This window comes from Dendrobates tinctorius, unplaced genomic scaffold, assembly GCF_039654945.1.
Source record: "Dendrobates tinctorius isolate UK_male_01 unplaced genomic scaffold, ASM3965494v1 ptg000241l, whole genome shotgun sequence".
NCBI classification, from domain to species: Eukaryota; Metazoa; Chordata; class Amphibia; order Anura; family Dendrobatidae; genus Dendrobates; species Dendrobates tinctorius.
In genome coordinates, this window is record NW_027361908.1 from 2,226,616 (window position 1) to 2,250,412 (window position 23,797).

The 23,797-nt window shown below is 43.7% G+C and overlaps 1 protein-coding gene across 2 annotated transcripts in view; it reads left to right on the top strand.

Annotated features, from left to right (window-relative positions):
* CDC25C (cell division cycle 25C) overlaps positions 1-23,797 on the top strand; it is a 122,825-nt gene that overhangs the window by 20,753 nt on the left and 78,275 nt on the right. For both annotated transcript variants that reach the window (XM_073556908.1, XM_073556907.1), the window contains exons 4-5: positions 20,805-20,850; positions 23,196-23,225. In XM_073556908.1, coding sequence (XP_073413009.1) covers positions 20,805-20,850; positions 23,196-23,225 — 76 coding nt within the window. The remainder of the gene's footprint in view (positions 1-20,804; positions 20,851-23,195; positions 23,226-23,797) is intronic.

Here is a 23,797-nt window from a genome sequence, read left to right on the forward strand (position 1 = left end):
CAATTTTCCCACTTTGAATTTTTATGCCCTTAAATCACAGATACGGAACACAAAAAACTTAATAAGTAACATTTCCCACATGTTTACTTTACATCAGCACAATTTTGGAACCAATTTTTTTTTTTTTTTGGTTAGGAAGTTATAAGGGTTAAAAGTTGACCAGCGATTTCTTTTTTGCAACACCATTTTATTTTTACGGACCACATCACATTTGAAGCCACTTTGAGGGGTCTATATGATAGAAAATACCCAAAAGTGACACCATTCTAAAAACTGCACCCCTTAAGGTGCTCAAAACCACATTCAAGAAGTTTATTAACCCTTCAGGTGCGTCACAGGAATTTTCTGAATATTTAAAAAAAAAAAAATGAACATTTAACTTTTTTTTTTTTTACAAAAACAATATTTAAGATTCAATTTTTTTTTTATTTTACCAAGGGTAACAGGAGAAAGTGGACTGCAAAAGTTATTGTGCAGTTTGTCCTGAGTACGCTGATACCTGATATGTGGGGGGAACCACTGTTTCGGCGCATGGCAGAGCTCAGAACGGAAGGAGCGCCGTTTGACTTTTTCAATGCAAAATTGGCTGGAATTCAGATCGGACGCCATGTCACATTTGGAGAGCCCCTGATGTACCTAAACGGTGGAAATTCCCCCCCCCCCCCCCCAAGTAACCCCATTTTGGAAACTAGACCCCCCCCAAGGAACTTATCTAGATATGTGGTGAGAACTTTGAACCCACAAGGGCTTCACAGAAGTTTATAACGTACAGCGGTACAATTAAAAAATCATATTTTTTCCACAAAAATGATCTTTTCACCCCCAATTTTTATTTTTCCAAGGGTAACAGGACCCTAAATGTGCAATTTGTCCTGAGTACGCTGATACTCCATATGTGGGTGTAAACGACTATTTTGGCGCATGGCAGAGCTCAGAAGGGAAGCAGCGCCATTTGACTTTTTTGGCTGGAATTGAGATCGGACACCATGTCGCGATTGGAAAACCGCTGATGTTCCAAAACAGTGGAAACCCCCCACAAATAACACCATTTTGGAAACTAGACCCCCCAAGGAACTTATCTAGATGTGTGGTGAGAACTTTGAACCCCCCCCCCCACCCCGTGCTTCACAGAAGTTTATAACGCCCCGGCGTGAAAATAAAAAAATCGTATTTTTTCCACAAACATGATCTTTTAAAGTAACCAATTTTTTTATTTTCCCAAGGGTACCAGGAGAAATTAGAAAACTACTGTATGGGCACACGTCAGGGCTCGGAAGGGAAGTAGTGACGTTTTAGAATGCAGACTTTGATGGAAGGTCTGCGAGTGTCATGTTGCTTTTGGAGAGCCCCTGATGTACCTAAACAGTGGAAACCCCCCCACAAGTGACCCCATTTTGGAAACTAGACCCCCTAAGGAACTTATCTAGATGTGTGGTGAGCACTTTGAACCCCCAAGTGCTTCACAGAAGTTTATAACGCCCGGGCGTGAAAATAAAAAAATCATTTTTCTCCACAAAAATGATATTTTTGCCCCCAATTTTTTATTTTCCTAAGGGTAACAGGAGAAATTGGACCCCAAAAGTTGTTTTGCAATTTGTCCTGAGTAGGCTGATACCCCATATGTGGGGGTAAAACACTGTTTGGGCGCATGGCAGAGCTTGGAAGGGAAGGAGCGCCATTTGACTTTTTCAACGCAGAATTGGCTGGAATTGAGATCAGATGCCATGTTGCATTTGGAGAGCACCTGATGTGCCCAAACAGTGGAAACCCCCCAATTATAACTCCAACCCTAACCCCAACACACCCCTAACCCTAATCTCAACCCTAGCCCTAACCCTAATGGGAAAATGGAAATAAATATATTTTCTTTTAATTTTATTATTTTTCCCTTACTAAGGGGGTGATAACGGGGGGTTTGATTTACTATTTATGGCGGTTTTTTTTTTTGGCAGCTGTCATACGCTAAAAGACGCTTTTTATTGTAAAAATAGTTTTTGCATCACCACTTATTGAGAGCTATAATTTTTCCATATTTTGACCCACCGAGTCATGTGAGGTCTTATTTTTTGCGGGACGAGTTGACGTTTTTATTGGTACCATTTTCGGGCACGTGACATCTTTTGATCGCTTTTTATTCCGATTTTTGGGCAGCTTGTTTTTTGCGGGACAAGATGACGTTTTCAGCGGTACCATGGATATTTATATGCGTTTTTTTGTTCGCGCGTTATTGCAATTTTTGTTTGGCGGTATGATAATAAATCATTATTTTTGCTTAGTTTTTTATTTTTATTTTTTAAGGAGTTCGCTAAAGGGGTTAACTAGTGGGACAGTTGTATAGGGCGGGTCGTTACGGACGCGGCGATACCAAATGTGTACATTTATTTTTTTTCCAAAAAATGAATTGGGCAATAAATAGAGATAGATATACGAGTATATACAGTGTATATTTAAATTTTTTTTTTTTTTTTTTTTCTTCTTACTTTATTACATTGTCCCAGGGGGGACATAGCTGTCATGTGACAGATCACTGATCTGTCACATCACAGATCACTGTGACAGATCAGCGATCTGTCACAGGCATTGCACAGGCTTTCCTTATGCCTGCGCTTTGCAGGCACTGAGGAAGCCAGCTCCCTGCAGGCCCCCGAAGGTCCCCGTCGCCATCTTGGATTCGGGGACCTGCAGGGATGGAGCCCCCCCGCAGCAGCGCTGCACATTGCACTGCTGTGGGGGGGCTCGGGTAAGCACGGAGGGAGCCCCCTCACTGCCGATGCTTCCCATTAAGCTCCGGTACACCGCGATCGTGTTTGATCGCGGTGTGTAAGGGGTTAACGTGTCGGGCGGTCCGTGACCGCCTCTGACACATTGTGTCGGGTGTCAGCTGTGATAATCAGCTGACACCCGGCCGTGATCAGCGGCGCTCACCACGTGGGCGCCACTGATCGCTGTGACGTACTATCCCGTCCCTGGGAATTAAGTCCCAGGGCACATGGACGGGATAGTACGTCACATGACAGAAAGGGGTTAAAGAAACCAGGATATCTATAAACAGAAAGATAGTGAGGAAACTCTTGGCTAACATAAATTAATTCAAGTCTCCAGCTCCAGATGAATTACACCCCAGAGTACTGAAGGAGATAGCAGAAGAAATTTTTGAACCACTCTCCATAATCTTTGAAAATTCTTGGAGAACAGGAGAAGTCCCAGAAGACTGGAGAAGAGCAAATGTTGTTCCTATCTTCAAAAAGGGGAAGAAGGTGGACCCAGGAAACTATAGGCCGGTGAGTCTGACTTCTATACAAGGAAAGATCTTTGAACAAATTATTAAAAAGCATGTATGTAACAACATGTACCTGGATAAGAATGAAGTGATTAACCAGAGTCAACATGGGTTTATAAGTAATGTCATGTCAGACTAGCTTAATTTCCTTCTATGACAGAATCGCTGACTGTGTGGATCAGGGAAATGCTGTAGATATAGTATATCTTGACTTCAGCAAAGCATTTGACAAAGTATCTCACACCATCCTTTTGAAAAAATGACTAAGTATGGAATGGACAAGGCAACTGCTAGGTGGATTCATAACTGGCTTAGTGATCGGACCCAAAGAGTGGTCGTAAATGGCTGCACATCCAGTTGGAAGAATGTCTCAAATGGGGTACCAGAGGGTTCTATCCTGGGCTCTGTATTTTTTCAACATCTTTATCAATGATTTAAATGAAGGAATTGAGGGTACAATGATTACATTTGCTGATGACACAAAGCTAGGAGAGATAGCTAATACTAGATGAGAGAGAGGATTCAAAAAGATATAAATAACTGGAGCAGTGGGCAGCAACTAACAGAATGGGTTTTAACAGGGAAAAATGCAAAGTTCTACATCTGGGCAATATAACTGAAAAGAGCATATACAGAATGGGAGGAATAGGGATAAGCAACAGCACATGTGACAAAGACTTGGGTACACTAATGGATCATAAACTGAACATAGATCAACAGTGTGATGCAGCAGCAAAAAAGGCAAATGCAATTCTAGGATGTATTAACAGAAGCATACAGTCTAGATCACGTGAAATTATTATCCCCCTCTACTCCTCTTTGGTCAGACCTCATCTGGAATACTGTGTCCAGTTTTGGGCACCACATTTTAAAAAAGACATCAACAAACTAGAGCAAGTTCGTAGAAGAGCGACCAGAATGGTGACCGGTCTGCAAGCCGTGTCCTATGAGAAACTGTTACAGTATTTGGGAATGTTTAGCTTGCAAAAAAAACTGAGAGGAGACTTAATAGCTGTCTACAAAAAGCTCAAGGGCTGTCACATTGTAGAAAGATCATCTTTATTCTCATTTGCACAAGGAAAGACTAGAAGCAATGGGATGAAACTGAATGGGAGGAGACACAGATTAGATATTAGAAAAAACTTTTTGACAGGGTGATCAATGAGTGGAACAGGCTACCACGAGAGGTGGTGAGTTCTCCTTCCATGGAAGTCTTCAAACAGAGCCTGGACAGACATCTGTCTGGGATAATTTAGTGAATCCTGCTTTAATTCAAGGTTTTTTTTATCCTTTGTTATTAAATATTTAAATTAGGCCATTGGGCTATCTGCTTTTTACTGCTGTTGTATAGCATATTACACAGTGTTATTCCACTATAATTCCAAAAGTTAATCGGTTTATTTGATAAGGAAAAACGTCCTCAATTGTAGAAATTTATTTATTTTTTTTTAAACAAATATGAAGGTTGACCTGCAACTTTCTGCAAGTTTTTAATTTTGGTCCTCTGTGTATTTGAGTTTGACATCCCTGCCTTAAAGGGTTTGTTCTCATCGTAATAAAGGGTTACAATTGCAAAGAGGTTGCAAAAACAAACAACTTTGCAATTTTACTTTTTTTAAAAAATTCGTTTATTAAACCATAGGCAGTTTTACAATGCACACATATAGTACAAGGTGTTGAGCTTGATACAAAACATACATATGTTCAGACAGCATGAAGACGCGGGGCAAAATATGTACATCGATTGTGTGTAAATAAAGCAAACATAATATCAATTGAATCACAGTAGTGTTGTGTTATTGTACCAGTAATAAAACCTGCCTAGCTTCTAAATCCTACCTACATCTATCAAAACATAAACTATTCAGCAGCCTACTTCTATATAATGAGCAGTTTACTGTGCGACATTTCCGCTCTGCAAAGTGAGGTGGGAGGAGTTCCACCTCTCCCAAATCTTTCTAAATTTCCCCGGGCACCCTCTATTTTGATACAGTGTACATTCATATGGGATAATCGAATTTACCAGAGTGATCCAGGATCCAAGAGAAGGAGGCGAATTTCCCATCCACCGCAATGCTAGTACCTTCCGTGCCATGAACAGCGTTTCCTGTAGAAAAATCCCAACATAATGGCCCCATGCCACCTCATCCCACACTCCAAACAGACAGATCAGTGGGTCAAGGGGAACTGGGGTTTGTACCAAGGATGTTAATAATAACGTCACCCCCCTCCAGTATTGCACAACACCAGGACAGCACCAGATCATATGAATAAAGTCCGCATCTATTGAATGACATCTCAAACATTCCGATGACAAGTATCGGCCCATCTTAAAGAGTCGAGTTGGAGTGTATATATATGTGTGTGTGTGTATATATATATATATATATATATATATATATATATATATATATATATATATATATTCTGTATCATCCTGTTGTTGGCAGACGGAGATACCCATATTTGTGACTCCAGAATTTCTTCCCATTCCTCACCCTGTGTATCCGGGATGAGCCTCTCCCATTTCTTCTTAACGGAATCTAAGGCACATTCTGTCCCCACTGACAACATATATGTATGTAGAGAGGAAACGGGACCCTGAGGGCCCTGTGATTTGAGAATCCCTATCAGGGGTAGAGACGAGATGGCAATATCTATACCCATACATCTCACGTGTGCTTGAAAGGCTGATCTTAGTTGTAAATAACGGAAAAACTGGGATCTCGCAACACTGCGATTAACCTGTAATTGCTCAAAGGACACCAAAGTTCCACGATCGTATAGATCGCCTATCGTAGAGACACTATACTGAACCCAGAATTCGGCGGATGGATGTTCACATAGCACCGGGAGGTAGTCATTATTCCACAGGGGCATTTCAGCTATAATATCCACAAATCTAACCACCCCCTTAATCTGTCTCCATATCGATCTTGCCAGACGAAGCAGAGGTAACATTCCCGAGACATTCATCTTCCTCATTTCTAAAAAAACTAGTCCCTGCAGCATGAAGAAGATGACTCTCAGAATTCGGGAGACGACCTCCAGGCATCCATGTACTTATGGCCTTGGCCTGTCCAGCTAGATAATATAAAAAGAAATCGGGTAACGCTGCCCCTCCTCCCTTCTTGGGCCTTTGTAAAGTAGTTAATTTAAGTTTAGGCCTGGTTTTCCCCCAAATAAAGGATGTGATGTGGGAGTTTAGATTAGCAAAAAAGGATTTGGGTACCACCACCGCACTATGTTGAAGAAAGTAACTGAGCTTGGGGAGTAATATCATCTTAATTAAATTGTTACTTCCGGCTACAGACAGTGGAAGTTTACCCCAAATCGCGAATTTACCTTTGACCATCTCCAGCAATGGTTGTATATTGAGTTGTATATCAAATTTACTGCCCTTAGAGATATAAACCCCCAAATATTTAAAACTAGTTACAATGGGCAGTAAGGAGAGAGTCTCAAGTCGTGGCATTGGAGCATGGGAAAGAGGCATCAAAGCAGATTTCTCCCAATTTATGTATAGGCCAGAGTATTTACTGAATTTATTTATGGTCGTAATCACTCTTGGTAGGGTCTCCTCTGCTTCGTCCATAAATACCACCATATCGTCAGCATAGAGGCCTATGGTATCCGTCTGACCTGCTATTTCTACACCAGCAATGTCAGGGGAGGATCTTAGACGAATTGCCAGCGCCTCAATAGGCGCCTCAATAGCAAGAGCAAAAAGGGCCGGAGAAAGAGGACACCCCTGACGAGTTCCCCTATACAGTGAAAATGATTCAGATATGGAATTATTTACTATGACCAGGGCCTTGGGCTTCATGTATAAAACACTGACCCATTTTTGGAATCTATCACCAAATCCGTATCTCTGCAAACATGCACGGAGAAAAGGCCATTCAAGCGAGTCAAAGGCCTTGGCCGCATCCAACGATGCCAATGCCTATTCATTATCCGGTACCAGAGAGCTATATTAGACCACTGACTGGACATGTCTGATATTTATGGAAGTGCTCTTACCCGGCATAAAACCCGTCTGATCAGGGTGTACAAGATCTAATATAACTTATGAATTTACTCTCTCGGCCAAAATTTTTGTAAAAATGTTATAATCCACATTTACTAGTGATATAGGCCTGTAAGATCCACAATCTAAAGGGTCCTTCCCCTCCTTCTTAAGAACTATAATATTGGCCTCATAAAAGGACTCTGGCATACATCCCCCCTCCCAAATCCTGCGAAACACAGTCAACAAAAGAGGCGCCATTACATCCTGATATTTCCTATATAACTCCACAGGGAATCCATCCGGCCCAGGGGCCTTCCCAGAGGCCATGTCTTTTATGGCATCCTCTACCTCCTCCAGAGTGAACTCAGCATCCACAAAGGCATGTTGGGAAGGACTTAGCGTAGGAAACTCTATGTCTAGCAAATAATTTAAACACTCCGGGCCACCCACATCCGTCTTAGAATTATACAATGAACTATAATAATCAGAAAAGCATTTTAGTATCTCCTCAGTTGAGGAAACCATAGTACCACCTGAATCACGGATCTGTAGAATTGTATTAGTTGTGTTATGCTGTCGTACTAAGTAGGCCAGAAACTTACTCGCCTGATTCCCCATTTCAAAATAAGATTGCCGGGCAAAAAATTTACGTTTTGGTGTCAGTGTACTGAGCATGTAACCTTTGAGCGGTCAGCCATTCTATACCCTATTACTATTAGTTTGATCTGATACATAGGCTGCCTCTGAGTCCTTCAGACGCTGCTCCATCTCGCCATCCTCCTCCGATGTCACCCGTTTAATGTGAGAAATCGTGGAGGATAGACAACCCCATAGGCTTTAAGAGCATCCAAAAATATATTAATATTTCGGGGTTCGGGGTGGGACGAGACGAAGCAGCGTAACTGATCTATTGTTCTATCAGGGGGTGTTATCAACTTCAGCCAAAAAGGGTTCAGTCTCCATGCCATTCTATTAGTCGATGGCCCATATTTAAGCTTGAGAATAATTGGACTATGATCCGAAATCCCCCTGCCTCCATGTTTAATATCATCCACCCACGCCGCCAGACTTCCAGACCCAAAAATGTAGTCTATGCGAGACAGAGAGCGTTTAGTGGAGGAATGGCAAGTATACTCCCTTGTCTCTGGATGGCGCACTCTCCATAGATCCAGCCACCCACTACCCGCTATGAATTGTGACAGTTGGGATGTGCCCGGGGGGGACTCCACCCTGTACTCCATCGCTCAATCTATCAAGATGGCTATTCATGACCAGATTAAAATCTCCCATACAGGTGCGTCCGGGTAATTTAAAGCACAGCTCAATGCCTTCTGAATAATTGACATAGTGGCCGGAGGGGGATTATAAATACAAAGAATGACATATTTCTGAGAGTTAATCAGCGCATGCACGAACACAAATCGCCCCTCGGGGTCCTTCCGGGCCTCCCTGACCTCCCACCGAACATCCTTATGAATTAACAGAGAAACTCCTCTTGAGTAGCTAGTGTGAAAAGCATGTATAAACCATTGCACCCACTGTTTCTGTACCCACCGAACCGTATCTCTAGTCAGGTGCGTCTCCACCAGAGCCACAACGTGAGGACGGTAGTGTCTAATTTGTGAGAACACCTTAATTTTCTTTCGAGGGGTTTTTATGCCTCTCACATTCCAGGTCATACAAATCAGCTCAGAACCCATTCCCGTCTATCACGATATGGTTCATAGTGGCGCCCAAACCAGGTGCAGAGAGTCCACATATATAACAGAGTTTGGCGTCGGCTGCGGCCTCCATCTAAACAACTATAAAAATTTAACACTTTTGAAAAAAAAAAACGCAAAACAGGAACCTAGTAACATAGGCGTACAGTCTTACGCCCCCATCAAAAAATAAACAAGGGGATACCATCACTGAGTACAGCGTCCGGTATAGCTGGTATCTGGGAACTCGCCGGGAGAGCTCCAATTAGACCTTGATTGAAAGGATCTGAGATAACAGCCGTCACATTAGGACTCCTTTGCAGGGGATCCCCCATGGGACCGCAGCCATTCAGTCGCCTCCGCCGGATCTGTAAAAAATACGGAGGAACCCTCATGGACAACTCGGAGCCGGGCCGGATATATCATCAAATATACAATGTTCCTGTCTCTGAGTCGCCTCTTGACCTTGAACTGCGCACTCTGTTTCTGCAGCTCCACGGAGAAATCCGGAAAGATGGAAACTACAGCATTGTTGAATTTAATAGGACTTTTCAGGCGTGCAAGATGCAAAATGGTGTCTCTGTCCTTGCAGTTGAGCAGGCGTGCCAGGAATGGTCGAGGTGGGGCCCCCAGAGGCAGGGGTCTTGTAGGGACCCTGTGAGCTCTCTCAACGGCGAATATCGAGGAGAATTCGTCCCCCAGGGAGGTCTTAAGCCAGTCCTCCAGAAACTGCTCAGGATGCTGACCTTCCGAGCGCTCAGGCAGTCCAACAATACGGATATTATTTCGGCGCATTCTGTTTTCTAGATCATCCGCCTTCTGTTTCCAAGCGTTTATGGAGCCCGCCACCTTCGTTAATTTAGCATCCATAGGCGCAATTGTATCCTCCACCTTGGACACCCTCTTCTCCACCTCCGTAATGCGCCCCTTCATGGCCTGCATGTCCTGATGGAGTCTCCCCACCTCCGTATAAACATCCTCGATTTTCTCAGTCAGAGGTGTCCTGGTCAATGAAATAGCCTGCATCAACTGCTCAGATGCTTGTTTAAGAGTTAATTCCTCCTGTTCCATCTCCTCCTCGCCCCCAGAATGGCGATTTTTGCGCTGAACTTGAGAGGTTGTGCTCCTATTATGCCGCGCATTTTCAGCGGGGTCAGGTCTAGCAAACTCTTTCAGTTTTTCCACCGCTCCCGACCCTTTAAGTCAGCTCATGATTGTCTGCAGTGCGTTCTGATGAAGAAATTGAAGTGTGTGGCCAGGTATTACCCACTACAGGTGGGTGTCACAGCAGGTCAGGCAATAGTTAATTATGGGGCTGGCTACAGAAGGATGCCTGCGGGATAACAAGGAGGGCAGCCAGGTACAGCCTAGATCTCTATGGCCCGAGGGGGGAGGGGGGGTCCCGCAGAGGCAGCTGCAGTGGGAGGAGGGTGTACAGAGCCTCCTCTAATGATGGAGCCAGCTGGCACAGTGAGCGGGTAGGTGGAGAGGGATACCACGCGGGGCCCGTTTTTCCAGGGCACTCACCGCTCGCTCCCTCAATGTAACAGCTGGTTTTCTTCTCTGCCCGGCGGCGGTGCAGCAGTGGGAAGCCAGCGCTGCAGCTCTCAGCAGCTGAGCTGCGCGCCCAAGATGGCCGCCGCCTCGTGGGGGAACCCGCCGCCCACTCCTATCTCCCCGCCGCCCGCTCCCAGAAGCCATCCTCCAACCTGCCACAGAGTGCCCAGGGGGTCCTGGTGTCCAGGGGGTCCAGGCAGCTACAAGTAAGTCGCCAGGAGGGGGTCCATGTATCAGGATTTATCAGGATTGTGAGGAGCTCTCTTCATCAGCGTCCTCGCCCGTTCAATGCATAGCCACGCCCCCTGCAATTTTTCTTTTGATTAAAAATCCTCTCCATTCTGAAGAACAGATCTTCACTACAATTGGTGGCCAGTATCTTGGGCTTGGAGCGCAGCGCTTACAAACTCTTTTATAGTAACTCTATAGCATAGTTAATGTATGAGTTGTCTTTCTAATCTAAAACCTCCAGTATTTAAAGCACTTGGCGAAAAATAAGTGGGTTTTGGATTGCAGTTTAGGCACTCGGTCTCTAAAAGGTTCACCATCACTGCCCTAGAGACTGCTAAGCAAAAGCTCACAGCACTCGCTGCAAGACTAGGGAGATACACTATAGAAGCTGAGGCCAAGAAGATAAATGCCCTGTTCTCCAGAGAACCATCCAAGGTGTACTCCCAACTACAGAGTAACGGCCCAAAGGCTGCAACTCCACCAATAGCAGAGATTGAACAATACTGGAGGAAAATATGGGAGAAGGAAAAAGGAAAAACCACACAGCACTAGTGCAATGTGGTTGCAAGATCTGAACATGAAACACAGCAACCACCTAGAGTAAGAATCAGTCAACAGTACAGAAGCAGACATCTAACATCGGGTCAAGAACATGAAGAGCTGGACAGCACCTGGCCCAGACATGATCCACACCTACTGGCTAAAGAAATTAACAGCGGTATATGAACACATGGCAAAGCAGATGAACCAAATGCTAGAAGCAGGCCACCACCCAGCCTGGCTAACACAAGGAAGAACAGTGCTGTTCATCAAAGATGCTCACAAAGGAACAGTTCCATCCAGCTACTGCCCAATAACCTGCCTTACAACAGCATGGAAACTCCTACAGAACCATATGAAACAGTACATGAATTCAGCTCAGAAAGGCATTGGGACCAACACCAGAGGCTCTAAGCACCAGCTCCTAGTAGATAGAGCAGTTGCTCAAGACTCAACATCCAGACAGACCAATCTCAGCACAGCCTGGATTGACTACAGGAAAGCCTATGACTCAATTCCACACACATGAATCTGTGAATGCTTTGCTCTCTACAATGTCAACAGGAATTAATAACCTTCCTCAGAAACTCAATGGGGCTATGGAGAACAACATTGGAAGTCAACTCAAGACAACTAGCACAAGTGACCATCAAATGCGGCGTATACCAAGGTGATGCACTGTCCCCATTGCTGATCTTAATAGGCTTGAAGCCCTTTAGTCAGATAATTGCAGAGTCTGGCTATTGATACAAGTTCAAGAGTGGAAGCACCATCATCTACCTCCTCTACATGGATGCGAAAAATGAACGAGACATCATTTCACTGATCCACCTGACAAGGATCTACAGCAAATCCATCGGGATGTCCTTCGGACTGGAGAAGTGCGGACGGATGGTAATAAAGAGAGACAAGGTAGTCAAAACTGATGGACTGATGGAGTAGTACATGTACCTCAGCATCCCACAGGAATACAGTAACCATGATGAGGAGGCAAGGAAGACTGCAACATCCAAATACCATCAAAGGGTAAGAGCGGTCCCGAAGAGCCAACTCAATGGGAAGACTAAAATCTGCGCCATGAATACATATGCCCTGCCAGTTATCAGATACCCTGCTGGCATAGTGTGCTGGCCAAAAGAAGAGATGGAAGCTGTGGATGTGAAGACAATGCATGAAGGTCTCCACCCTAAGTCTAGCACCCAAAGATTGTATACCAACAAAAAGGAGGGTGGTCGAGGCTTGATAAGCATCCAAGTCACAATGAAACAAGGAGTATCTAGGAATACATCAGAAAAATGGCATCAAAAGATGAGATGCTGAGAGAATGCCTAAGGCAGCAACATCATCAGATCTGGAAGGAAGAACAGGAACATGAAGTGCCATGGCATGACAAGCTGCTGCATGAGATGTACCGTCGAAAGATAATGGAGGTGGCTGATATGGAGAAATCCTATCAATGGCTTGAGAAAACTGGACTCCGAGACAGCACAGAGGCATCATAGCGGCACAAGAGCAAGCACTAAGTAACAGATCCATAGAAGCAGGAATCTACCACACAAGACAAGACCCAAGGTGCAGACTATGCAAAGAAACCTCAGAAACAGTCATATGCACACACATCACATATACAGTTGTGGCCAAAAGTATTGACACCCCTGCAATTTTGTCAGATAATCAGTTTCTTCCTGAAAATGATTGCAAACACAAATTCTTTGGTATTATCTGCATTTAATTTGTCTTAAATGAAAAAACACAAAAGAGAATGAAGCAAAAAGCAAAACATTGATCATTTCACACAAAACTCCAAAAATGGGCCTGACAAAAGTATTGGCACCCTCAGCCCTTGGTTGCACAACCTTTAGCCAAAATAACTGCGACCAACCGCTTCCAGTAACCATCAATGAGTTTCTTACAATGCTCTGCTGGAATCTTAGACCATTCTTCTTTGACAAACTGCTCCAGGTCCCTGATATTAGAAGGGTGCCTTCTCCAAACTGCCATTTTTAGATCTCTCCACAGGTGTTCTATGGGATTCAGGTCTGGACTCATTGCTGGCCACCTTAGTGGTCTCCAGTGCTTTTTCTCAAACCATTTTCTACTGCTTTTTGAAGTGTGTTTTTGGTCATTGTCCTGCTGGGAGACCCAGCTTTCTCACACTGGGCCCTACATTATGCTGCAAAATTTATTGGTAGTCTTCAGACTTCATAATGCCATGCACACGATCAAGCAGTCCAGTGCCAGAGGCAGCAAAGCAACCCCAAAACATCAGGGAACCTCCGCCATGTTTGACTATAGGGACCGTGTTTTTTTTTCTTTGAATGCCTCTTTTCTCCTGTAAACTCTATGTTGATGCCTTTGCCCAAAAAGCTCTACTTTTGTCTCATCTGACCAGAGAGCATTCTTCCAAAACGTTTTAGGCTTTTTCAGGTAAGTTTTGGCAAACTCCAGCCTGGCTTTTTTATTTCTCGGGGTAAGAAGTGGGGTCTTCCTGGGTCTCCTACCATACAGTCCCTTTTCACTCAGATGCCGACGGATAGTATGGGTTGACACTGTTGTACCCTCGAACTGCAGGGCAGCTTGAACTTGTTTGGATGTTAGTTGAGGTTCTTTATCCAACATCCGCACAATCTTGCGTTGAAATCTCTTGTCAATTTTTCTTTTCCGGCCACATCTAGGGAGGTTAGCCACAGTGCCATGGGCTTTAAACTTCTTGATGACACTGCGCACGGAAGACACAGGAACATTCAGGTCTTTGGAGATGGACTTGTAGCCTTGAGATTGCTCATGCTTCCTCACAATTTGGTTTCTCAAGTCCTCAGACAGTTCTTTGGTCTTCTTTCTTTTCTCTATGCTCAATGTGGTTCACACAAGGACACAGGACAGATGTTGAGACAACTTTAATCCATGTCAACTGGCTGCAATTGTGATTTAGTTATTGCCAACACCTGTTAGGTGCCACAGGTAAGTTACAGGTGCTGTTATTACACAAATTAGAGAAGCATCACATGATTTTTCAAACAGTGCCAATACTTTTGTCCACCCTCTTTTTTTTATGTTTGGTGTGGAATTATATCCAATTTGGCTTTAGGACAATTCTTTTTGTGTTTTTTCATTTAAGACAATTATAATGAAGCTAATACCAAAGAATTTGTGTTTGCAATCATTTTCAGGAAGAAACTGAGTATTTTCTGACAAAATTGCAGGGGTGTCAATACTTTTGGCCACAACAGTATATACATGGAAAGCTGGCCATTCAGCAGCCGCGTAGTGTAAAATCGCAGCAGGAGCCGACAGGAGAGAATGGATTACATACAGTACATACACAGAATAGGTAGATATATGGATGTCAGTGACCTATACAATTAGTACAGTGTGTGCAACTCTTTTTACATTTATTTCATTAATAAGACTATTTTTCTGGAAAAAAAAATGGCGTGGGTTCCCTCGTAATTTTCTTAACCAGCAAAGGGAAAGCTGGCGGCTGGGGGCAGATGTTTATACCCTGGGAAGGGGGTAAAACCCATGGCGCTTCCCAGGCTGTTAATATCAGCTCACAACTGTATACTTAGACTTTACTGGCTATTAAAATGGGGGACCCTAAAAAAATGATGTAGGGCCCCCCTATATATAATAACCAGCAAAGGATAAGATGCCCCCATTACTAACCCCATAGTCATATTGTATAAAAACACACACAGAAAAATCCTTTAATTGAAAGGATGACAGACTCCTTTTTATAAATCTTAATTAAACCATACTTATGACCTCACCCATTCCACCGACGCCATTGTCGTATGCAAAAGAGTTAAAAAAAAAAAAAAAAACAAAAAAAAAAAACCCACAATATTCCTCACCTTTATGCAGTGATGATGCTAATCCATTTGTCCCACAACATGTCTAGCCCTGCTACATCTAGATGGCAGGCTGCACGGTTGCATGATGCGACCATTCAGCCTGTCATCCAGCAGAGATACCGAGCAGCGTGTGCTCAGTATCTCCCTGTGAACTCTCCTATTCTCGGTCTGAGGTCACCGCGAGCGTGAGAACATTCTCCTGCTCGAGGTGCCGTCACACAGGTTCTGTGAGTTCACAGCCAATGAACTCCACCTATGTGACGTCAGCGCGAGCGCTGTGGGAAAATATTGTTTTAACCCCGAATTTAAGATTTTCCCAAAGGTAGCAGAAGAAAATGGACCATAAAATATGTTTTGCAATTTCTCCTCAGTTCACAGATATCCCATATGTGGTGAAAACCTACTGTTTTGGCGCACAGCAGGGTTCAGAAAGGAAGGAGGACCATTCAACTTCTGGAGAGAAAAATTGTCTGAAATAGAAATTAGACGCCATGTCGCGTTTGTTTGTAGAAACCATGTGCCCAAACACTCGAAAGTTTCCCTTTCCTTGACTGTTCCTCACTCCAGCCCTCTCCTTGTAGCGGGCCGGGAGGAAGACTGTGGTAATTCTTTAGTGACCCTCCCCCCTCAGAGTCGACACGGTCTGGGACAACGACGGTGCGGGAAGGACGACTTTCTCTACTGACCCAACCCCACCTGGTGGCTTCTGATGTCATCCTCGGGAAGCAGGAGGAGGAGTCGAGACCTCTTTCATACAGGTACTGTCCCTCCTTTTTATCCTACAGCCCCTTTCTATGGCAGCAAGGGGCGTCTGTATAGATAGTGGAGAGATCCCAGCTCCTCTACTTCTTCCAGAGCGTGCTTCCGACTACAAAATTAAAAAATTTTGTCTGCAGCTTTCTGGGCCTCCATTACTTGCCTCGCCATTCCCTCGTGCGTGTCAGCAATCAGCGCCTGAGGACCCACATACAATTCCCCTCGTGTGCATGCCAACCAATCACAAGCACCAGGGCTCTCGCGTGTGCTTTCCCTCCTTTGGGAGCACTTGTTTCTTCTCTTCCTCGGTGTGGGCTTTTTAGCATTTGGGCCCGCTCCTTCCTCCTTTTCACTCTGTATCCGGCTCCAACCGTGTTGCACCTTCCACTGCGGCTCCACAGGGTTTTCTTTTTCTGCAGGACCTGCCTTTTTTCTACACGAGGTTCCCCTTCAGTCCTAGGCCTCTGCATATGCCCAGACCTAGGGAGCCTCGCGCCTGTCCTTCCCTCACTGTTATCCACTACTTCTGTTCCCTCTGTAAAAAGAAGTGGTCCACAGGTCAGGCCTGCACAGATTGCAACCCTTCTAACATGCAAGCCTCACAGGAGCCCCTTGCCGCTCAGGACGAGAGCACAACCCCACACGCCTTTCTCTGGAGTGGCTGTTCATAACCCTCACGTAGTAATATACTTAACCAAGGTATCCTAGTCCCTTGTACGGGTCCTTGAACTTTTACCTAGCCTGCTAGCCTCCACCAGTACTCCGATCGTTCTTCTTGCCAAATTGCTGCCACCCATCTGTTACCCTCATGGCAGATCAGGGATAAGATCCACACCTCTAGTTCCTTGTCTGATTCCCCTTATCCTGTACATCTGCTAGGAGGTGCTCTATATTCCACTGCTCCTCCCCTGAGGTGGCCCTGGGGTTTGACCTTGATTCTCAGTCAGAATCTGATCCCGACACAGACCAAGCGTCCAGACTCCAGAATATGGTTGACAGCCTCATATCTGCCACCAATCAGGTCCTCAATATTGAGGAGGAGGGTCCTTCTCCGGACCACTGTCACATTCAAAAAGGCAAAATGTTCTCACCTCCCCCAGGTGTTTTCCAATCACAAGGAATTTGAGAGAATCTTTACAAGACAGTGAGAACACCTGGAAAACTGCTTTCCAGATAGAAGGCAGTTGGATATCTTGTATTCTTTTGGTTCTAGTTTCCTCAGTAAATGGGCAGAATCCTCGGCTGTGGACCCTCCAGTCTCACGCTTGTCCTCAACCTGTCCTGCCGCTCACTGATGGTTCCTCCCTCAAGAGCTCCACAGACACAGATCAACGCCCTAATCAAGCCCGCTCTTCGGACTGCTGGCGCCTGTCTATGTACCGTATTGTCTTCCTTATGAGTAGCCAAGTTGGTGTCCGCCAGGGAAAAGCTCCTTCGTCAGGGCATCTTATCAGCGGCCTCGCCGGACGATCTTGCGGACCTGATTGCCCACGCAGGAAAAACATCTACTCGCCGCATCTCGATGTCGCCAGCTTTTCTACCTGTGTTACCAGCAATATTGTCGCCATAAGCAGAATCCTCTGGCTCAAGGCCTGGAATGTGGACCCGAATTCTAAAAAGTCCCTTGCCAATCTCCCCTTTCAGGGATTACGACTATTTTGGTCTAAACTGGATCAGCTCATCTCGGATGACAACAGTGGTAAGACTACCTCTTTTCCCCAGCCTAAATGTCCATTCAGCAGGAGACGTTCTCTTCTGTATTGTCCCTTTCATCATTTCTCCTCCCAGCGAGATCAGTCTTCAGCTCAGCAAGAGAGGAGGAAACCATCATCACCATCATCGCGCCCTAAGGGTCACTCTGCCAAATCTTCCTTTTCCCGATCCAATACATGCTCTTCTTTCTGCATGACGGGTCACCTCCACCTTTACTGGGATGCGTGGCTATCCGTAGTTGACGACGCCTGGGTCAGGGAGATTGTTACAAGATAGAATTTTCTTTTCCTGTGCCGCCCTCCACGGATCACATCTCAGGTTCCCGGTTTCTTCCAAGCCATCGACTTTCTCCTCCAGGCAAGGGTCATCATTCTTGTTCCCCCTCAGGAATGCTTCTCTGGTTTCTATTCCAATCTTTTCTTGGTCCCAAAGGGGCATAGTGGGCATTTCTAACCCTCAGGTAATTCAGTGTTCTATATCATTGGGCTGCTTAAATTGAAAATTACCAATTTTTTTCCTTCTAAAATGTTGTTTTGGCCCCAAGTTTTACATTTTCAAAAGTGGTAATAGGAGAAAAGGAACAGCACAATTTGTTGTGCAATTTCTCCTGAGTATGCCAATGCCCCATATATGGCTGAAAACGACTTTTGTGGCACAGTGCAAAGCTCAGAAGGAATGAAGCGCCATATTGGAGTTTAGAATTTGCTGGAATGGATTGAGGGCGCCATGTTACAATGGCAGAGTATCTGAAATGCCGATAAGCAACCCCACTTTACAAAATTGGACCCCTCAAAGAATTCCAGAGGTTCTGGAAAAAGGGCATTGCTCCCTAAAACCAATCCATGCTTCCGAAGCCAAATGGACCTAATTGTAAGTCCCGCAGCATGCCCATGCCATGTTCAACACGCATGTATGGTGAAAGCCCACTTAAAGGAGTTTAGACAGGAATCCGTGATTAATAAGATCCATGGGGGATCAGACGCCATGCAAACCCACAGGTGACCTGGAAAATGCTTCTGTGTACAGTAATTTAACTACCATTGAAGTGAATGTACTGTGATACTTGGCAGCAACCACCAAACTGAACAGAGATGCTGTGTTGCACCCATGCATCACTTAATTCTAGCCACTGCTAGAGCAGTGTTCAGTGCGTGTAAGCGCTATGATTGGCTGCCGGGTGGACACGTGACCAGGGGTCGCAGGGCTATAAAGTCCTCTCTGGCTGCATACACGCCTATCCTTGAAAAAGCTTGAATATCGCACGTGAAACGTGCGTTGGGGTTCTGCTCTTGTGCCAGCCTGTTTTCTCACTCACTCCCTTGTAAGTTATGCACTGCCTTTGCTTTCCACACTTTGCGGTCCACTTGGCCTCCATTCATTTCTGTCACACTTTGACTACAACAGTGCATATTCTTACTGTGCCTCACTCATAGGCTTTTTTCTGGGCTGATGGACTAACTTTTGGCTGTTATCCTTCACTTGTCTATATTTAAATATTGTACTGTTTTGACTATAAGGCTATGTACCTACGTTGCAGAAATGCTGCGGAAATTTCCGCACCGTTTCCGCACTCCCATGGAAAAAAAGCGTTTTGCAAGCGTTTTTCGCTTGTGGAATGCTTGTGCATTCAAAGCGATTAGTATCGCTTGGAAACAGGATGTTAAAATAATTAAAAAAAAATAAATAAATAATATTCTCACCTTCCGACTGCCCTGATCTACTCTGCGGCGCTCCCGGCATCTTCCGGTCCCAGTAATGCTTTGCGCGAAGGACCGGAGATGTCACGCTTGCGAGAGCGTGACGTCATCAGCAGTCATTTGCGCAAAGCATTACTGGGACCGGAAGATGCCAGGAGCGTGGTGAGAGGCTGAAAGGACTCCGGTGGCCGCCGGAGGGTGATTATATCTCTATTCTTCTTCTATTTTTTTACAGGATTATGGTACCCAGGGCCCGGAGGACAGCCTCCTCTCCTCCAGACCCTGGGTACCATCCGCACATGAGATGCTCACTTCATGCATGGTGAGCATAGCCACATGCGTAAAGTGAGCGTTTCACTGCAATCCTATGGGTGCGGAATCGCCGCGATTCTGCAAAAAGAATGGGCATGCTGCGGATTTTTCCGCTATGCGAAGCATTAGCACAGCATTGCGGAATCTCATAGGATTGCATGGGATGTTTTTTTTTTTTTTTTTATTGCATTTTTGCGGAAAAGCGCTGCGAAAGCGCAAAAAAGCAACGTGTGCACACAGTCTAATTGTTTTGTTTAAACAAACTTTTTATATGTATTCGTAACCTCCTTCCCCAGTCTTTCCATGTGTCTAACAAGTAATTTTTGACCACATATAGGATATTGCTGCATTCGGGAGAAATTTTGGGTTTCCTTTCCCTCATTACCTCTTGTGAAAATGAAATAGTTTAGATAAAACAACTTTTTATTGTAAAGAACCCTGTAATTTTTCATTTTTGCATTCCAATTTTATATACTTTTCTGAAGCCCTTTTGAGTACAACCCTAGATGAATTCCTTGCGTGGTGTAGTTCTCTAAATGATCAGTCACTTGTGGATGGAGGTTTCTACTATTTCCACATATCTAGGGTTTTGGAAATGGCATACACTATCATCTATTTCAGCCAAATTTTTGCTCCCCAAGTCAAATAGTGCATTTTTCCTTCTGTGCCATGCCGTGTTCCCAAACAGTAGATTCTTCCACATATTAGGTAAAATGACATTTTAGTTGAAATAATCTAATTGTATAATGGCAAAAATAATTTAAAACTTTGAAATTTTTATTAAGATTTACAAAAATCGACCCACTGTAAATTTGCCACCATCAGACCTGAAAAGTGGGGTTTTCCCAGGCAGATCAAAACTGGCTTCAGCGAGAAGTGGTTAAAGTTGTAATTGGTGATAATTGCTGTGGTACCTGTAAGTAGTGTCCAGTGATACATTGCCACTACAGTGCAGCTCTCCTCCTCCTCTTCCAGCACTTGTAATGACTGTAAGCGCCCAGAGCGAGGAGATCTCTGTGTGATAAGATGACATACATCAGCCTTACAAGAATTGCAAAAAAATTCCAGTTTTGGTAGTTTTAACTTTATTTTTTTTGTTGGAGTTGTCACAACTATTTTTTTTTTTTACTCTGTATTTGCTTTCATATACAGATAAAGGAGACTCTACAAATTCCATGTGTATACAGACTGAGCACTTGTAAGTATTCATGCAAATGTATTTTGCCAATGGCTTTTGATTAGACATATATCTGCTAACTATCTAATGTGAATGGGTGTCCTTATGTGTCCTTACCTGTAACATAAGATGTTGTTTAAGGATTGTGTTTCAATATTGTATTTCAATATGCCCTATCCGCTGATACTTTGGGTGATGAGCTGCCACCCTATTAAAAACCACATTAGAATATCATCAAAAAGTTAATTTATTTCAGTTCTTCAATACAAAAAGTGAAACTCATATATTAGATAGATCACTCTGTCTGTAATGACTCTATTTCAAGTGTTTGTTTCTGTTAATGATATGGCTTACAGCCAATAAAAACCCAAAAGTCATTATCTCAGTAAATTAGAATACTTTATAACACCAGCTTAAAAAAATGATTTTAAAATCCGAAATGTTGGCCCACTGAAAGGTATGTTAAGTAAATGCACTCATTTCTTGGTCGGTGCTCCTCTTGCATCAATTACTGCATCAATGCGGCGTGGCATGGAGGCAATCAGCCTGTGGCACTGCTGAAGTGTTATGGAAGCCCAGGTTGTTTTGATAGCAGCATTCAGCTCGTCTGCATTGTTGGGTCTGGTGTCTCTCATCTTCCAGAAGCATACAGTCTAGATCATGTGAAGTCATTATTGCCCTCTACTTCTCTTTGGTCAGACCTCATCTGGAAAACTGTGTCCAGTTTTGGGCGCCACATTTTAAAAAAGACATCAACAAACTGGAGCAAGTTCAGAAAAGAGCGACCAGAATGGTGACCGGTCTGCAAACCCTGTCTTATGAGGAAAGGTTGCAGGATTTGGGAATGTTTAGCTTGCAGAAGAGAAGACTGAGAGGAGACTTAATAGCTGTCTACAAATATCTCAAGGGCTGTCACATTGTAGAAGGATCATCTTTATTCTCATTTGCACAAGGAAAGACTAGAAGCAATGGGATGAAACTGAATGAGAGGAGACACAGATTAGATATTAGAAAAAACTTTTTGACAATGATCAATGAGTGGAACAGGCTACCAAGAGAGGTGGTGAGTTCATATTCAATAGAAGTCTTCAAACAGAGGCTGGACAGACATCTGTCTGGGATGATTTAGCGAATCCTGCTTTGAGCAGGGGGTTGGACCAGATCACCCAGGAGGTCCCTTCCAACTCTACGATTCTGTGATTCCTCTTGACAATACCCCATAGATTGTCTATGAAGCTAAGGTCAGGTGAGTTTGCTGGACAATCAAGCACAGTGATAATGTTGTTTTTAAACCAGGTATTGGTACTTTTGGCAGTGTGGACAGGTGCCAAGTCCTGCTGGAGAATGACATTTCCATCTCCAAAAAGCATTTCAGCAGAGGGAAGCATGAAGTGCTCTAAAATTTCCTGGTAGACAGCTGCACTAATGGACACAGTGGACCTACACCAGCAGATGACATGGCTCCCCAAACCATCACTGATTGTGGAAACTCCACACTAGACCTCAAGCAGCTTGGATTGTCTGCCTCTCCACTCTTCCTCCAGACTCTGGGATCTTGATTTCCAAGGTTTAGTGTAAAGTATCCACAATCAATGATGGTTTTGGGAGCCATGTCATCTGCTAGTGTAGGTCCACTGTGTTTTATCATATGGTATCAAAAAGGTCTCTTCTGTACAGTAGTGTTGATCACGGTTACTTGGGAAACTGTTGCATCGAATAATTAAATGGAATCTGTCATGTTGAAAATGGCGCCTGATCTGCAGGCAGGATGTTATAGAGCAGGAGGAACTGATCAGATTGGTATGTATTTTTGTTAGACATCTCAGTGAAACGTAAGAAGTTTTATTCATTGAAATCCTTGGTGTTTGTATATTGTATCAGTCCAGTGACTGATCCTTCTAGTGACTGACCATCTACACCGTATGACAGAGCATGTAGTTAGCTGTCAATCACAAGTAGGACCACCCACTTGACTAATACAGAAGACATACAAACACCAGGTAATTCAATGAATGAAACACAAGTTATACTGAATTTTTTTCAAAAAACCTATATATCATTCTACTCTGCTTTTCCTTCTTTATATCATGCTGTCCAGAGATCAGACTGCATGTACAACATGGCAGGTTCACTTCAAGGACCTTTGCAATGTGTTGTTCACCAGGTACATGTCGTTTCCTTGATAGGTCCGTTTATTATACCTTGTATGAGACACTGTTCTTAATGATTGTGCTGCCTCTCAGCCACTTTCATCACACTGAATTATCAAATCTCTTTTGTTTCTGATGGGACCACTATTGAGCAGCTGGTCACAGCGTAGCGTACTTCTACACACACAATTTATCTGTTCTCTTTATTTTTAACAGTTTTACCCCAGAACCTGAAATAAAAACTAAGTAAGTAATGTATAACTAAAGTAGTATGTTTTTAAATTTGTTTACTTGTCCCTTGATGGCTTTTGTATATTTCTTTTTATATACCAGAATTGCTGGTATATAAAAGGTTTTGTTTTTAATTCAAAGACCTTGTTCTAAACATTACTAGGCTGGAGACTGTGCGGGTTCAGTACAATGCTTGTCCTCATTTTAGTGGAGTCATCAGCAAGCCCTTTACCCCCCCAGGATGGTTTGCACGTTAATGACCAGGCCATTTTTTACAATTCTGACCACTGTTCCCTTTATGAGGTCATAACTCTGGAACGCTTTAATGGATCTTGGCGATTCTGAGAATGTTTTCTTGTGACATATTGTACTTCACATTAGTGGTAAAATTTCTTGCTGTATCTTGTTTATTTATGAAAAAATCGGAGATATGGCGAAAATTTTGAAAATTTTGCAATTTTCAAACTTTGAATTTTTATGTCCTTAAAACAGAATTGTGACACAAAATAGTTACTAAATAACATTTTCCACATGTCTACTTTACATCAGCACAATTTTGGCAACAAAATTTTCTTTGTTGGGAAGTT